General features: G+C 50.3%; 1 protein-coding gene across 2 annotated transcripts; it reads right to left on the reverse strand.

Annotated features, from left to right (window-relative positions):
- Positions 1-6,150: 6,150 nt before the first annotated feature.
- On the reverse strand, positions 6,151-9,141 carry ZG16 (zymogen granule protein 16). Of its 2 annotated transcripts, none has more exons than XM_044232871.1 (4): positions 9,104-9,141; positions 7,818-7,879; positions 7,495-7,627; positions 6,151-6,573 (listed from the first exon to the last, which is right to left on the reverse strand). In XM_044232871.1, exons 2-4 carry the CDS (start codon positions 7,870-7,872, stop codon positions 6,258-6,260), a joined length of 504 nt encoding a protein of 167 aa, XP_044088806.1. In that variant the 5' UTR covers positions 7,873-7,879; positions 9,104-9,141; the 3' UTR covers positions 6,151-6,257. The 2 variants fall into 2 exon arrangements, with proteins under 2 accessions (XP_044088806.1, XP_044088807.1); XM_044232872.1 differs by lacking the exon at positions 9,104-9,141 and adding an exon at positions 8,006-8,027.
- Positions 9,142-17,734: the final 8,593 nt, after the last annotated feature.

A 17,734-nucleotide genomic window follows, 5' to 3' on the forward strand; every position in this document is an offset into this window, starting at 1 on the left:
CTCATTTTACAAATGGGTGATTGAAACCCAGAGAGGTTAAGGGATTTGACTGAGGCTGTGTAGCTGTGCGGGGAGGTAGGACTTAGCTTTCCCAAGTCTCTGGACATTACTCTTGTCAATCACTGTGACCTTTAGAAGCAAATAGCTAAGTTCCCAGCATTCCGCAGTAACCGATTTATCTGATTTTCGTCAGCAAACTCCTTCACTGCCTGCGGTTGTCCTGACTCCTCACCCGAGCCCTCCTAGGGTTGCTCAGGTGCAACAGGTAATTCTAGGTCAGTTTGACTAGGGCTGTTGGAGGGCATTCAGTCAAAACTAACATAGGTGTTGCGGTGAGGATGCTTTGTAGAGGCAGTTACCATCTACGATCATATGACCTTAAGTAATGATCCTGGTGAATTGAGAGGCTTAAAAGAAAATAAATAAAAAATAAAAGCAAAACGGATACTGCATGGTATCACTTATGTGTGATACACGCTACTCTTGAGCTCAGGGTGGTGAGTTCAAGCCCAGCCTTCAGAGTAGAGATTACTTAAAAAAGAGGGGAGGGGGCACCTGGGTGGCTCAGTGAGCTAAGTGTCTGCCTTCGGCTCAGGTTGTCCTGGGATTCGGTCCCCTCTGCCATTCTTGGTTGTGCTCTCTCCCTCTCTCTCTGTCAAATAAATAAATAAAATCTTTAAAAAAAAAAAGTGAAACACATAAGAACAGTAGGATGTGGTTGCTAAGAGCTGGGAAATATGGGAAATGGGGAGATGTTGGTGAAAGGTACAGACTTTCCACCGTGCCGCACGGTGGCTGTAGTGGAAAATACTCTATTAAATGGTTGCACTTTGCTGAGAGAGTAGATCTTAGGCATTCTCACCAAAAAAAAATTTTTTTTAAGGTAACTGTTGATAAAATAAGATATGGGAAGTGCCTGGGTGGCTCAGTCAATTAAGCATCTGCCTTTTGCTCAGGTCACGGTCCTAGGGTCCTGGGATGGAGTCCCACCTCTGGTTCCCTGCTCAATGGGGAGCCTGCTTTTCCCATTCCCTCTGCCCCTCCCCCTTGCTTGTGCATTCTCCCTTTCACATAAATAAATAAAATATTTTCTAAAAAAGAAATAAATAAGATATGGGAATGTAATATACAATGTAGGGGGTACAGTCAATGATATTGTAACAATTTTTAAAAGATATTATTTATTTTATCATTTATCATTATGATTTGAGAGAGAGAGTGAGCATGAGCAGGGGTGGGGGAGGAACAGAGGGACAAGCCGACTCTGATGACCATGGAGGGCTCCATCTCACCATCCTGAGATCACAGCCCGAGCCAAAACCAAGAGTCGGATGCTTAATGCACTGCACCACCCGGACGATCCGACCACTTCATCATGTATATAAATACTGAATCACTATGTTGCACACCTGAAACTAATACAATATTGTATGTCAATTATTCTTCAATTAAAAAAAAATTTTTAGGGGCGCCTGGGTGGCTCAGTGGGTTAAGCCTCTGCCTTCGGCTCAGGTCATGATCTCAGGATCCTGGGATCGAGGCCCGCATCGGGCTCTCTGCTCAGCAGGGGGCCTGCTTCCCTCTCTCTCTGCCTGCCTTTCTGCCTACTTGTGATCTCTCTCTGTCAAATAAATAAATAAAATATTTAAAAAAAAATTTTTTTAGGGCAAGTGTGAGGTGACGGGTGTGTTAATGAGCTTGACTGTGGGAGTCCTTTCTCCACGTACATGTATCAAACTATCACATTGTATACTTCAAAAATATTAGAATTCTATTTGTCAATTATACTTCAGCAAAACTGGGAAAAAATTTAAGAAAATTAAGTTACTAAATGTGTAAATTTTGATAACATAAGACATTAATTTACAAGGAAGCGAAAGAAAAAGACTGGGGTTTCCCTGAGGAAAAAGAAATTTCGCCTCTGGACCACAGCACACCCTCCTGCCCAAGAGTTCTCAGACGCCCAGCCCGCCCTCCAGATTTTAGACTTGCCTCACCCGCCTCCACGTCTGGGGAGCCAAGTCTCTGCAATAAATCCTGTCATCTCTCGGGGTTGCGCCGGTAGAACATGTGACTCTTTTTTTTTTTTTTCCAATTTATTTATTTTCAGAAAAACAGTATTCATTATTTTTTCACCACACCCAGTGCTCCATGCAAGATGTGCCCTCTCTAATACCCACCACCTGGTACCCCAACCTCCCACCCCCCCGCCACTTCAAATCCCCCAGATTGTTTTTCAGAGTCCATAGTCTCTCATGGTTCATCTCCCCTTCCAATTTACCCAAAAGCACATACCCTCCCCAATGTCCATAACCCTACCCCCCTTCTCCCAACCCCCCTCCCCCCAGCAACCCACAGTTTGTTTCGTGAGATTAAGAGTCACTTATGGTTTGTCTCCCTCCCTATCCCATCTTGTTTCATGGATTCTTCTCCTACCCACTTAAGCCCCCATGTTGCATCACCACTCCCTCATATCAGGGAGATCATATGATAGTTGTCTTTCTCCGCTTGACTTATTTCGCTAAGCATGATACGCTCTAGTTCCATCCATGTTGTCGCAAATGGCAAGATTTCGTTTCTTTTGATGGCTGCATAGTATTCCATTGTGTATATATACCACATCTTCTTGATCCATTCATCTGTTGATGGACATCTAGGTTCTTTCCATAGTTTGGCTATTGTGGACATTGCTGCTATAAACATTCGGGTGCACGTGCCCCTTTGGATCACTACGTTTGTATCTTTAGGGTAAATTCCCAGTAGTGCAATTGCTGGGTCATAGGGCAGTTCTATTTTCAACATTTTGAGGAACCTCCATGCTGTTTTCCAGAGTGGTTGCACCAGCTTGCATTCCCACCAACAGTGTAGGAGGGTTCCCCTTTCTCCGCATCCTCGCCAGCATCTGTCATTTCCTGACATGTTGATTTTAGCCATTCTGACTGGTGTGAGGTGGTATCTCATTGTGGTTTTGATTTGTATTTCCCTGATGCCGAGTGATGTGGAGCACTTTTTCATGTGTCTGTTGGCCATCTGGATGTCTTCTTTGCAGAAACGTCTGTTCGTGTCCTAGAACATGTGACTCTTAATCCTGGGGTTGTGAATCAGGCCCCGTGTCGGGCCCCATGCTGGGGATAGAGGCTGCTTAATATTCTCTCTCCCTCTTCCTCTGACCCTGCCACCCTAAAAATTAATAAATTTTAAAACAAGGCTAATTTTCCCTTGTCTCCTCATCTCAGAGAGGATCCCGCTCTTCCCAGTTGCTGATACTGGACGTGGCAGCTCCTGTAGACTCTCCCCTTCACGCACCTTTATGCGTTCGTGGATCAAGTTCTCCGGAGTGCACCTCTGCCGTGAATCTCTCAAATCCCTCCCTCTCTTCTCTTCCTCACACTGTTGCCTCTCTTCTCTGATGTAGACCTATTAACTCGTACCCTGCTTCCCCTTCAATCTGTTTTCCCCACTTGTACCAGAAAAAAATGACTTTCTTATAAATCTTATCAATCCCTTGGGCGAAATTTTGGCTACATGGCTTCCTGGAGCCCATAAGATAAACAATAGTTTTAGCGTGACGTTCACGGCTCCGGCCTCTCCAAGACATTTCATCTTTACCCAGTTGTACTTTGCATTTTAGCTGTGCTAAACCACTTTTCATTTTTGTATGTTCGTATTTCTGCATAACCTGGAGCCTGCGCCCAGGACTGGGCCCCTGTACACATGTGCGCACACGTACACACACATGGAGACACACACATACCCTCAACTAGAGGAAGAGAACCCACTTTCAGTGGTCTTTGTATTCCAAAGCACCGAGCAGAGAATATTTGATAAATGATTAGCTCAGTTCAGCAATTTCCAGACTTTATAAGTAAAGAAAATTTTTCTTTTTTTTTTTAATTTTATTTATTTTTTAAATTTATTATTAATTTAATTAATTAATTTATTATACAGATCATAAGTAGGCAGAGAGGAAGGCAGAGAGAGAGAAGGGAGGAAACAGGCTCCCTGCTGAGCAGAGAGCCCGATGCGGGACTCGATCCCAGGACCCTGGGATCATGACCTGAGCCGAAGGCAGAGGCTTTAACCCACTGAGCCACCCAGGCGCCCCAAGAAAAATTTTCTTGAAATCAAATCTGGCACGAAAGCCCAATATGACTAGGCAAAAGCCAGGAATCCCACTACTCCATCCCCTTCTGCTGCTTCTGCCTCTTAGATGAGAGCGTGGTCCGACCCCCCCACCCCCCCAAACCACCCCCACCCGCCTCGGGTGGAAGCGCTGGTTTAAAGCCCATCCTGGAATCGACCACAGATGGCTGTTGTCAGACTTGCCCACACACAGGAACAAAGTACTGACGTGCTAGGACACGGATGAACCTTGCAAATATGCCCAGGGGGAGAAGCCAGACACAAAAGGCCACGGTATTGTAGGATTCCTTCTCCACGAAATGTCGGGAATAGGCAAATCCATAGAGACAGAAAGTAGATGAGTAGTTCCAAGGGGCTGGGACAGAGGAATGGGCAGGGACTGCTTAACGGGGATGAGGTTTCTTTCTGAGCGGATGACAGGATCCTGGAATTCGAGATGATGGTTGCACCATCGGAATGTACTAAAAGCCACCGAAATGACACACTTTAAAAGGGTGGATCTTAGGTGCTTTATATCTCAGAAAAAAAAAAATTACAGTGACATAATTATTCCATTCTGTGGAGTTTTTTGAGAGGAAGAAAGAAATTGTTAAAAAAAACAAGCTAGATACGAGTTTGCTTCTGTAATGTTAACATTTCTTTTCTTTCTTTTTTTATTTTAAATTACATTTCTTTCTAAAATTACATGTAGGGATGTCTGGGTGGTTCAGGCAGTGAAGCTGATGCCTTCAGCTCAGGTCATGATGCAGGGTCCTGGGATTAAGTCTCACATCAGCTTCCTTGCTCCGCGGGGAGCCTGCTTCTCCCTCTGCCTGCCGTTCCCCCTGCCTGTCCTCTCTCCCTTTCTCTCTCTCTCTCCAACAAATAAATAAACAAAATCTTTAAAAAACAAAACTAGGGACGCCTGGGTGGCTCAGTTGGTTAAGCAGCTGCCTTCGGCTCAGGTCATGATCCCGGCGTCCTGGGATCGAGTCCCACATCGGGCTCCTTGCTCGGCAGGGAGCCTGCTTCTCCCTCTGCCTCTGCCTGCCTCTCTGTCTGCCTGTGCTCGCTCGCTCTCTCTCCCTCTATCCCTGACAAATAAATAAATAAAATCTTTTTAATAAATAAATAACAAAACTAAAATTACGTGGACATACTTGTAATCTTTGTCTCACTGGAAAAAAATAATCTCCCTGAGGTCAATCAATCTTTTGGGAGCACTGAGTGACTTCCCCCACCCTCAACCACCACACCGAAAGAAGAAACAAAAAACTGTTCACAATCTTAGGACTGGCAACTAGATTCTGGAGAATCCTCTTCAAAGTAACTTTATATCCTCGCTGTATCTATGTAGCCAACAGCAACCCTCCTGTGTCTGAAAAGCCAGGATGGAAATCCACCCTTCTGATCATGCCCTTTCTTGAGGATAGTATTGGCCGAGTACAAGGCATTGGGAAGGTGATGGCTTCTTAGGGAAGGAAGCCCAATTCTTCAGAGCTAAGCTAAGCAAGGACACCGGTGCTGCTGGGCACAGGTGGGGGGCAGCTAGGCAGGAGTAACGTAGGCCAAGCGTCAGGAGTCAGGTGGATTCTGGGAAAGAACAAAGGAAAATGGCCCAGGCCCCAGACAGCAAGTGAGTCAAGGTCAAGGGCCTTTTGGTGGAAAGGCATTATCTCAAGGGGAGAGGAGGGCTAGAGAGTGGAACATCTGTGACTTGGGTGATAAGACACAGCTAGTCCTTACCCTCAGCCTCAGAACCCCAGTTTGGGTAAACAGTCCCAGAAGCTCTCCTTGAAAAAACAAGTTGGTACAAGCCCGAGTCTTATCTCCTCTGATAACTTACGAAGAAAAGCGCAAGACTCTTACACCTCCTTCCCTCTCTCTCTCTCTCTCTCTCTCCCTCCCTCCCTCCCTCCCACTCTTCCCCAGAGCGACGTCCCACGGACAGCCAGAAACGAGACCCGCACCTCCAGAGCCCAAGCCGGGAGGCCGGTCCCAGCTGCGCACACCCACAGACACAAGCGGTCACTATGTCCTTTTATTTTTTTTTTTATGAGCCACGTGGATGAGGTTAGTGATAGAGACGTTCTCCCACCCCCACCGCAGTGCCCGGCCTGGGAGGAGCCTGGGGTTCAGCAACTGCCACAGTCACTGGGGTAGCTGTCCCAGTGCAAGCCGATGGCATTGATGAGGGAACCCGAGCGGCCGCTGATGAACCGGAGTACGGTGTTGGGGTACAGGGGGGCGGCATTGAAACTCGTGCCTGTGTCCTTCCCAAAAGGCAGGTAACGGCCCTTGTCAGTCACGAAGACCAGCTTCCTCAGGTAATACTTGTACTTGCCAGACACCTGGATCACCGACTCCCCGGGGTGCAGGAAGATCTCCTCCAGGTCTCCCTGGGTGCCCCCCACGTAGTCGCTCCACACCTTGCCGTAGCGGACCTGGAGACTAGGGGCCGGGCGGGGGAGGAAGACGCACACTGAGCGGGGTGACCAGGATTCAGGACCTCTGGGCGTACCCTCCAAGGCCCGCAAACCGACGGGGGGGACAAGTCTCCTGCCAGTCCCACAGCGTGTGAGGGATGAGGGAGCCCTTGAGATCATATGGGGAACTTCAACTCATTTTGCCAAAACACACACAGGCTCAGAAAGGAAAAGTAAGGGCGCCTGGGTGGCTCAGTGGGTTAAGCCGCTGCCTTCGGCTCAGGTCATGATCTCAGGGTCCTGGGATCGAGTCCCACATCGGGCTCTCTGCTCAGCAGGGAGCCTGCTTCCCTTCCTCTCTCTCTGCCTGCCTCTCTGCCTGCTTGTGATCTCTGTCTGTCAAATAAATAAATAAAATCTTTAAAAAAAAAAAAAAAAAAGAAAGGAAAAGTAACTTAGCCAGAGTCAGCCAGAGCAGACCACTCAGTGCTGGAGCTTGATTTTGGGAACTCTAGATTCCCGCTGTGCCGGCCACCACACGCGCCCTCCCCCCCACCCCCCGCCACCCCATGCGAAAGGAGCAGAAGGAATATTCTGGAAGCCTCTCATGAGGGCAGAGACTTTGTTGTCCCAGGATGTAGTCCAGGCTCAGAAGATACACATTTTAGGGGAGAAGCATCAGCAAAGAGGGAGGATGCCTGGGGGGGGGGGGCACCAAACCAGCCAGCTTCCAGGCCCCCTAGCAGCCATGCTAGAAGATTTGCCCAAGGTCACCAGTGCTGGGGGCCGGAGGGCTGGCTGTGGCAGCGCTGGCCTCAGATCTCTGTCACACACCATATTATCCCTGGGACTTTGGCTGGAACAGACGTGACCCCAAGTGACTGAGAACTTTCCAGTTCAGCAAGATCAAAGGATCGTCAAACCAGAGAAACGCAAAGAATCTTACCCTACGATGTAGTATCTGTTGACCCGGACACGGATGGCGGTGATGGGGCCTTCCAGCTGGTAGCCAGAATGAGAGAACCGCTCTCCTCCGCCGCCTCCATACTCTCCATTGTAGGAGGAGGCCCTAGCCTGAACTGGAGGGGCAGGAGGAGTCAGAGGAAGAAACCTCAGGAGCTGAGTTTCTCCCCACCGGCCCAGTACCTCCCACAACTCAGTGCCCAGCACCCCAAGCCAGCCTCTGAAATTCAGCCTTGGCCACCAACATTGCAGAAGGCTGCCTTCCCATGATGCTAGTGCTGGGCTCCTGGCTTCTTTCTCACTTACTGGCCTTGGCCGAGGCTGATGCACAGAGAAGGGCCAGAAGAGCGATGGCCAACATTCTGGGGCTGAAGTGGAAAGAAAGCAGAAAGTCAAGGCTTAGCCTTTTTCCTTTGGACTTCATCCTAGCCAGGCATCCCTGACCTCCAGCTGAGACTCAACCTTCTTTATCCTTCACCTCAGACCTAACTGACCTAGTCTTGGGCTTGGAAAGGACTGTCTCGAATCTCCGGTCCTGCTCCTGGAAGACTATCTACTGTGTCCGTAACCCTCTGTCCTCCCTGGTCTGGAGGTAGCCAACACCCTTTTTCTATCCCAGGTCAGAAGATCAATCCCAACCTTCTGTCTGGGCCAAGCTGTGTTATGTCCTGCTCCCTCCCAGCACGAAGCAGGAAGAGAGTTTGCGAAGAAGTGGAGACCATCTCCAGATCATAGGGACGGTTGAGTTTTCCAACCAAGAGTCTGAGCATGACCAACTGAAATCTGCCTGTGATGCACTGGCCTGGCTCGGGGGACATCCTGGGCAGAGGTAAAATTCTTAGCTTCGCGCTGGTCTCAGACCAGAAGGAAAGGAGCCTTTTAGAGCTGTGTCTGTGTCACCCAGGGAGCAGAGGTGATGAGAGACGAGACTGTGCCACCATGAGCATCAGAGTATTCAGGCAGAGGTGGACACACTGAGAGACTGCAGGGGGAGTTCGGACCGGCTCAAGATAATAGATTTCAGGGGTGCCTGGCGGGCTCAGTGGGTTAAGCCTATGCCTTCAGCTTAGGTCATGATCCCGGGGTCCTGGGATCAAGCCCCTCATCGGGCTCTCTGCTCAGCGGGGAGCCTGCTTCCCTCTCTCTCTCTGCCTCTCTGCCTCCTTGGGATCTGTGTCTGTCAAATAAATAAAATCTTTAAAAAGAAAAGTAAGATAACAGATTTCAGACGCCTGTTCCACGTATCCTCCTCCTTTCCCCACTAACACAAACCTGGCCACATCAATGCTCCCGAACACCCCAGGCATCCCCAGTCCTTCTACAGAGACCCAGCTATCTTAGCATCCCATTCAGCCTCGAAGTCCCAGCCTCTCTGACAACACAGGTGTCCTCTGCCACTCAGTCCGGGCAGGTTCCTGCCCAGCTCAGCTTGAATTCCCCCCAACTCAACCCAGTCACCCCTGTCACCCCTTAGCTCAGGCCTCTGTCACCCCTCACCTGGCTGTTTCAAGTGCAAAGTAACCGCCTGACCCTTTCAGATCTTTTATACCAGGTCCAAGCCCTCCCCCTGCTGTTTATCGTGTGAACCTCACCTCCTGAGCAAATAGGGTCAATCTGTTAGGGTGAGTTGTCAGGCCGAGTCCTGAATTTCTTATCCTGCCTCTCCCCAGCTCGGGTTATAGATCACAGGGTGGGGTTCCCTCGGGGCCAAGGCCCAGATCTCAGGACTCACAGAACGCACTTGAGAAAACTTCTCCAACAGAAGGGGCGGCAGCTTTGGGTGGGAGAAGTTACTGATCACTGCTGGGTGTGGTCTAAGTCTCTCTCTCCCCTCTTTGGGTGTCTGCAGGTGCGATCCCCCGCAGGCTGTCATCTTTCAGGATAAACACTGTCCTCTTAGGGCATTTGAAACATAGATCCTCCTGGAAAGGGATTATAGTCCCAATGTCCTGTCCTTAGGAGTGCCTACTATCTTCCAATTTTTTCTCTGTCTTCCCTGTTACTATATATATATATACATATCCAAACATAAAGAAAAATGAAAAGAATTACACAGTGAACACCCAGACACCCCCATGTCAATTCTGCCACAGTTACTATTTTGCTGTACTTGCTCCCCATCCCCCACCCCCGCCCATCTGTCTACCCTCAACCTGCCACATGGTTCACAAACCTTTTCTGAGAAGGGTAACATGGTGTTGCAGGTGAACACTGAACACCTGTAGATCCCCTCCCGGGGACAGACAGTCTGGCCAGAGGGCCAAGCGGGAAGCTAAGGAAGTAGACCGGTCCTCCTTTGGGGGCAGATCTGGGCTCAGGACCTTAGGACTTCTGGGAGCCACAGCTGAACCTTTTGCGGGGTACAGCCCACACAGAACAATCCTCCCCGGTCCTGTCCCCAGTGCCCCTATGTGCCAGCCCCAAGGTCTGAAACCTCCCCGGGGCTGATGTCATAGATTTCTTCTCTTCGGAGGCCCTTCCGTTCCCTGTAAGTCCCTAGGATGGACTCCTGAGTCCTACTTGGACTTGTCTAGGGCTGGCTCTTTGACCCTGAGTCAGCTGATCCTCCGGAGCAGAGGGAAGGATGGAGCCCAGGGAGGGGCTGCAGTCATTAGCCTCTTATTAATGACCAGGAGCCGGACACGGAGAGCACCCACCCATAACAGGCTCGCCATCCGGGAGTGTGGACTCCTCCCAAGAAAGCAAGGCAGCCCCGCCTGAAGGAGCCCGAGATAGGACAGGGCTCCTCCCCCAGCGGTTCCGGAACAAGGAGGGCGGCCAAGGATGTGTCGTCTGACCTCTCTTTTCCAAGGTCAAAACAAGCCTGCTGGGTGCCTGGGTGGCTCAGTGGGTTAAGCCGCTGCCTTCGGCTCAGGTCATGAACTCAGGGTCCTGGGATCGAGTCCCGCATCAGGCTCTCTGCTCAGCAAGGGGCCTGCTTCCCTTCTCCTCTCTCTGCTTGCCTCTCTGTCTACTGTGATCTCTGTCTGTCAAATAAATAATAAAAAATAAAATCTTTAAAAAAAAACAAAAACAAAAACAAGCCTGCTGACCTAACTTCTCCTTCGTTCCAGATATTTTGTGCTGTCTCTGGTCCTCTCTGGTTTTCCTTTCTTTCCTGGTTCTCTCCTTGTCTTGATCTTAAACCCCGCCGTGCATCTCCCGCTCTGAGGATTTTTCTGTAAACTCCCTCGCTCGGTGCTTTTTTCCTGCTTCTTCTTTTCTTTGTCTCCCCCACCACCCCAGTCTCTCTCTCTCTCTCTCTCTTTGCTCTGTCTCTTCTCTCATTATTGTTTGTCTCTCTCCTCTTCCTTCTTAGGCGTAGATCCCACAGGATGGAACCAAACACTGAATATTAAAGACGGCAGCTCAGGGGCGCCTGGGTGGCTCAGTGGGTTAAGCCGCTGCCTTCGGCTCAGGTCATGATCTCGGGGTCCTGGGATCGAGTCCCACATCGGGCTCTCTGCTCAGCAGGGAGCCTGCTTCCCTCTCTCTCTCTCTGCCTGCCTCTCCATCTACTTGTGATTTCTCTCTGTCAAATAAATAAATAGAATCTTTAAAAAAAAAAAAAAAAAGACGGCAGCTCAGAGAGGTCTGAGACCTTGGGAGAATGCCCTCGTCTTTCCACGCATGACAGATCTGGGACCCTCAGGACAGGGGCTCCTGTGCTTGTCATAGCTTCACTCTGATGCGCGGACCCTGCCTACGAGGAGAGCCGGAGTCTCTCCTAGGCCTGCAGCCTGGTCCCTAGGTTCCCCACAGCAGGCCTCCAACCCCTCTCCAGAGGGCAAGAGAGGCCTTTCTTCCCGTGGAAGGGGTCTCCAGGCTCATCCTCTGTCGGTCCCACAGACCAGATAAGCCTTTGTGCCCCTAATGCGGGGACATCCGGCAAATATTCTGACTCCGTGGCTGAAGAGCCCAGAGGAGATGGCAGAGGCAGTGGGACACCAGGCCCCCCCTCTGCTTCCACTTCATTAGCTCCTGTTTGAACTTTCCGCATTGTACCCATGTGTCTGCTGGGGGCCTACCTTAGTCCTACAGGCAGTGCGGGTCACCCCGCCCCAGTCCTAGAGGGAGCAGGAGTCACCGGATGCCCATCCTACATTCCCCCCTCCACAGGCTGTAAAAGTCCAAAGCCTCCCCCGGCTTTCTGTTGCTGGGGCAGCTTGCATTCTCTCTTTCTGTCTTCCCTGACCTCTTGGCAAAGCAACTGACTGAATACATTGAGGAGCACCTGCGTGTTGGAGGTGCCCTTCCAGACGCTGGACAGCCCGCCCTAGAGGGAGTCCCCGAACCCGCAGAAGCTTTCCCTCCACGGAGCATCAGACAACCAGTGCACTGACAGCACAAGACAGACAGTGAGAAAATACAGCAGGGCGCCTGGGTGGCTCGTGGGCTGAGCCTCTACCTTCCGCTCAGGTCCTGATCTCAAGGTCCTGGGATGGAGCCTGGCATCTGCCTCTCCGCTCAGCAGGAGCCTGCTTCCCCCCACCCCCACCTCTCTCTGCCTGCCTCTCTGTCTACTTGTGATCTCCCTCTCTCTGTCAAATAAGTGAATAAAATCTTAAAAAAAAAAAAAAAGAAAAGAAAAGAAAGAGTGAGCCAAAAGCAAGGCTGTGGAAGCCGTTCCCTCTGCCCGGGAGGCCACCCTCCTTGGGTAATATTCCTAAAGACCTGACCGAAGCAATGGACAGAGAACAGATGTTCGGGTGAAGACTGGGCCTGGCGAAGGCCCAGCTACCAATGCCCTGAGCACGGAGGGTGCGGGCCGTGTGCGGGTGGAGTAGAAAAGGCAGGGGTGGGGGGCAAAGGGAGGTTCTGGGCAGCCCCTGTGGTTAGGAGTTCGGATTCCTCCTGATGGTAAGGGGAGCCATTGAGGGGTTTTGCCTTTATTTTTATATTTTTAAAGATTTACTTATTTATTTGACAGAGACAGAGACACACAGCAAGAGAGGGAACACAAACGGGGGGAGTGGACGAGGGAGGAGGCCTCCCTTGGAACAGGGAGCCCGATGCAGGGCTCGATCCCAGAACCCTGGAATCAGGACCCCAGCCGAAGGTAGACGCTAAGACTGAGCCACCCAGGTGCCCTGGGTTTTGCCTTTTAAAAGTGGCAAGTGGAGGGGCGCCTGGGTGGCTCAGTGGGTTAAAGCCTCTGCCTTCAGCTCGGGTCATGATCCCAGGGTCCTGGGATCGAGCCCCACATCGGGCTCTCTGCTCAGCATGGAGCCTGCTTCCCTTCCTCTCTCTCTGCCTGCCTCTTTGTCTACTTGTGATCTCTGTCTGTCAAATAAGTAAATTTAAAATAAATAAATAAATAAATAAAAGTGGCAAGTGGAGTGGCGCCTGGGTGGCTCAGTGGGTTAAGCCTCCGCCTTTGGCTCAGGTCATGATCCCAGGGTCCTGGGATGGAGCCCCGCACTGGGCTCTCTGCTCAGCAGGGAGCCTGCTTCCCTCTCTCTCTCTCTCTGCCTGCCTCTCTGCCTTGTGATCTCTCTCTGTCAAATAAATAAATAAAATCTTAAAAAAAAAAAAAAAAAGAGTGGCGAATGGCAGGGCGTCTGGGTGGCTCAGTCTGTTGAGCCCGGACTCTTGGTTGCGCTCACAGGTGATCTCCGCAGTGGGGTGAGCCCAGCTCAGGCTCCCCCCACCCAGTCTGCTTGTTCCTCTCCTTTCCCCCAGTCCTACGCTGGCTGGGTCTTTCAAGAAAATAAACCATATATATACACACACACATATATACGTGTGTATATATATATGTATGTGTGTATATATATATTTTAAAGGCTTAATGCTTTTATTTATTTATTTTAGAGGGCGAGCAGGAGCAGGGGGAGCAACAGGGGGAGAGGGAGAAGAGGACCCCCCGCTGAGCCCGGAGCCCCGTGCCGGGATCGACCCTAGCGCGCTGGGATCACGACCTGAGCCGAAGGCAGACGCTTCACTGACTGAGCTACCAGCCAGGCGCCCCGATTAAAAAAAAGAAAAAACAAAAAAAACACATTTTTTCTTTTCTTTTCTTTTTTTTTTTTTTAAGATTTTATTTATTTATTTGACAGAAATCACAAGGAGACGGAGAGGCAGACAGAGAGAGAGAGAGAGGGGGAAGCAGGCTCCCTGCTGAGCAGAGAGCCCGATGCGGGACTCGATCCCAGGACCCTGAGATCATGACCTGAGCCGAAGGCAGCGGCTTAACCCACTGAGCCACCCAGGCGCCCAAAAAAACCACATTTTTTCAATAAAAAAGTAAAAGTGGAGACGAGCGCGGTGGGGTGGAGGGCGGCGAGGGCAGCACAGCCCCGGGCGCTGACACCCCCCCACCCCAGCGACCCCCCCCGCCCCGCCCCGCCCCCCCCCGGGGCCGAGAACGACTTCCTCTCCCAGACAAAGCGGCTTAAGTGCCGCTGCAAATTCAGACCCTGGGGCGGCAGGCGGAGGGCAGGCGCGGGGGGCGGGGGGTGAGGATCCGCCCCTCACACAGATCACGGATTTTCCAAACTGTATTTCCCCGCGGCGGGAATGTGTTCCCCGCTGGGAGAGCGCGTTCTTTCCGTCGTCCTGTGAGCCCTCGGTCTCCGGCCGGCTCCCCCCGAACCACGGGCTTTACCCCACCAGCAAAACCAACGTCTCTTCCACTGTTCATCCTTCGCGGCCCCAGGGAGGAAGCCCAAGTGTCGAGAGAAGGGCCCCCACCGAGTGGCAGAGGAGAGGTCGTCCGGCCTCCCCGCTCCTGTCCCCAGGGCCCCGCGTGCGACAGTGGCCCGCAGTTTGCTTCCGCCACTCCTGCTGCCTGTGTTCTCCGCCTTCTGCCCTCCCTGCATCTTCTACCCTCCGGCCCTCAGCCCTACCATCCCCCTCCGCCTGCACCCGCCGTCCCCCTGCACCCCTCACCAAGCCTTCAGTCCCAGCTGTCCCCTCCCCAGCCCCCCCCACTTCAAACAGTTCCTGTCTTCGGCCTCCGGCTGTGCTTCCTGCAGCCCCGGTCTGTCTGTTTACACGGAACCCTGCCTGGCGCCCAGTCCAGCTGGGGACCGTGTCTTCCCCGCCTCTGAATTCCCCGCTCCTACTCCCCACCTGGCACAGAGCAGGCGCCCCAGTAATGACCCAGTAATGACGGTCAGACGCCCTGGCTGCTGGTGAGAATTCAATTAAAGGCCCCTCCTTTGTCTTTTCATGTCTGTCCCTCTTTCTGGCAGAGTCGTATTTGAGTTTTCTTCTTATGTCGGAATCTTAGGGTGAAATTCTGTATTCGGCAGATTCCTGGACATAAAGATAGAATTTCGGGTTGAGGTCCTTCATCCAACACTCAGGAGCTGGGTGAATGTAACGCAGTCACTTTGTCAGGTGTCTGGGTAGCTCAGTCGGTTAAGTGTCTGCCTTCGCTCGGGTCATGATCCTGGAATCCTGGGATGGAGTCTGGCATCCACGGGGAGTCTGCTTCTCCCTCGGACCTCCCCTCTCACGCTCTCCCTCACTGTCTCTCTCTCAAATAAATAAATAAAATCTTTTAAAAAAATTATTTCTTTACTTGACAGAGACAGCCAGCCAGAGAGGGAACACAAGCAGGGGAAGTGAGAGAGGGAGAAGCAGGCCCTGCACGGAGCAAGAAGCCCTATGATGCCATGTAGGGCTCATTCAGGGATTCCGGGATCATGACCTGAGCCCAAGGCAGGCGCTGAACCCGCTGAGCTACCCAGGTGTCCCGTGGCCTTTATTTTTTATATCTCTTTCAGATAAAGTTGATGAGGGCAGCAGCCCTTGTCTTTCTTATCTGTAGGTAGCTTTATTTTATCATTTAGCTTAGTCAGATCCTGGAGATTTTAATCAAGTGCATCACAAGACTTGAAGAAAGACATTTTTTTTAAGTTTATTTTTTTAGTCATCACTACATCCTATACGGGGCTTGAACTTATGATCCCGAAATCAAAAATCGAATGCTCTTCCGACTGAGACAGGTAGGTGCCCCTCAAAGAAAGAATTTTCTGCAAGTTGGTTTGTACATCTCCAGTTAAAGTCACTTGGGGATCTGGTTTTAATTTCCTTTTATTGAGCTATGATGACATGGTAATTCTTTTTGTAATCTGTGTGTATGCATTTTGTTTTTTGTTTTTAAGACATTTTTAGGGGCTCCTGGGTGGCTCAGTGGGTTAACGTTTGCTTTGGCTCAGGTCATGATCTCAGATCTCAGGGTCCTGGGATGGACCCGTGCGTGCATCCAGCTCTCTGCTGAGCAGGGAGCCTGCTTCCTCTCTCTGCCTGCTGCTCTGCCTACTTGTGATCTCTCTCTCTCTCTCCCTCTCTGTCAAACAAATAAATAAAATCGTAAAAGATTTTTTTATTTTTATTTTTAAGGGGTCTCTGGGTGGCTCAATTGGTTGAATGTCCAACTCGGTTTCAGCTCGGTTCACTATCTCACAGTTATGGATTGAGCGCTAATTCCGGCTCCACGCTGGGCATGGAGCCTGCTTGGTTTCCCTCTGTGCCTTTCCCTCTGCCCCTCCTTTGCTCTCCCTTTCTCTTTAAAAAAAGTAAAAAAAAATAAAAAATAAAAAAAAATAATAATTTTTTTAAAAACCCAATGAATATTTAATAAATTTTTATTTTTAAATACTGTCTACATCCAGTGTGGGGTTCGAACTTAAAACCCTGAGATCAAGTCAAGCCAGCCAGGAGCTACGAACCTCTGTGTTTTTGCCTTCAGCCTCCATTCCTCTTACTGAATGGCTTGATCAATTGCCAACTCTTTTGTGTTTTCCTTTGTTTCCTATATTTGTTTAACTCCTCACCAAGAATAATTACCCTCCAGAACATATAACAATATAACAATATCAAATATTGATACAACGATATCAGTGGGAATGAGGTGAGGTCATTCCACCAGGATGTGATCATTCTTGCTGTGTCAGGAAGAATTCATCTGACAATATGAGCGGATTTCATTTCCCCCATATATCACATGAAGCTTGGTCTTCTGCTCTAGCCCTTGATGTGTTCTGCAAACGCATGAAATCGGGCAGGGCCATGTGCCCCGGACGGGCTGGGACGGCCTGGGACGGGCTCGACCCCTCCGAAGCCCGGTGCCTAGGGCGAGTTATTTTACTTCTCTCTGCTTCTGTTTTCTCATCTGAAAAAACAAACACAGACAAAAAAGACCGATGATAATCTTGCAGGGTTGCTGTGGTTCTGAAATAGTTTATGTAGGTGAAGTTCCAGACCACTGCCTGGTGCAAGCAGAATGCCAAGGAAGAATGCTTCTGTTTCTCTCTCTGTCCTGTGCAAATAAGAACATTGTAAAATTCTTAATTATTCCGCACACGTGTCTGTCTGCCTGCCTGCCTGCCTTTCTTTTTTCTTCCTTCCTTCCTTCCTTTTTCTTTTCTTTCTCTTTATTTTTACCGCTCGTGATTTAGTTATAAACCTAAACCGTATATTGCTAGCATTCCATTCATACACTTTAATCTTGTTCTTTTCTTTCCCTGATTCGATACTTCAATACACTGCAGGCAGGCTAGAGCCCCAAAGCCTCCTGCTAGTCTGCCTGAGGCCAGACTCACTGATTTTACTGCATCCCATCTCGCGTCCTTTCCCGTCAAGGTTATGAGAAGTCACATGTCTCCTCTACCATCATCGCATTTTCCCGTCTACTCAGCTGATAGAAGAATAAAGGCAGGGGCGCCTGGGTGGCTCAGTGGGTTAAAGCCTCTGCCTTCAGCTCAGGTCATGATCTCAGGGTTGTGGGATCGAGCCCCACATCGGGCTCCTGCTCAGCGGGAAGTCTGTTTCTCCCCTTCCTTCCCACTCCTGCTCACGTGCTCATGCTCTCTCTTTCTCACTCTTTCTCTCTCTCAAAAAGAAGAAGAAGAAAAAGAAAAAGAAGGCAAAATGGTCAAGGCCAAGATAGCTTGAACTGAACATCATCAAAAGCATTTACTAAGCCTGCGGGGGACATGGAAATGAAGGTCGTGCTCTGTAAGGTCTTCTCCCTAGTGAGGACCAAACCCAATCAAACCTGTCTTTGGAAGGCCATGAATCACCAGAGCCTGACATACAAGGATTCGTTCAAGCACAGCAGAGGGGACAAGGATCCTGGCCGGCCAGAATGGCACAGTGAAAGGAGAGAAGCAGGCTGAGGTCTAGGTCTACCCCTTTCCTTGGGCAAATTACTTAAAAGTCTCTGAATCTCAGTGTCCTTGTTAGAGAAGGAAGGATGAGAACCACTGCCG

The sequence above is a fragment of the Neovison vison genome, chromosome 14 (assembly GCF_020171115.1).
Source record: "Neovison vison isolate M4711 chromosome 14, ASM_NN_V1, whole genome shotgun sequence".
Taxonomy (NCBI): domain Eukaryota; kingdom Metazoa; phylum Chordata; class Mammalia; order Carnivora; family Mustelidae; genus Neogale; species Neogale vison.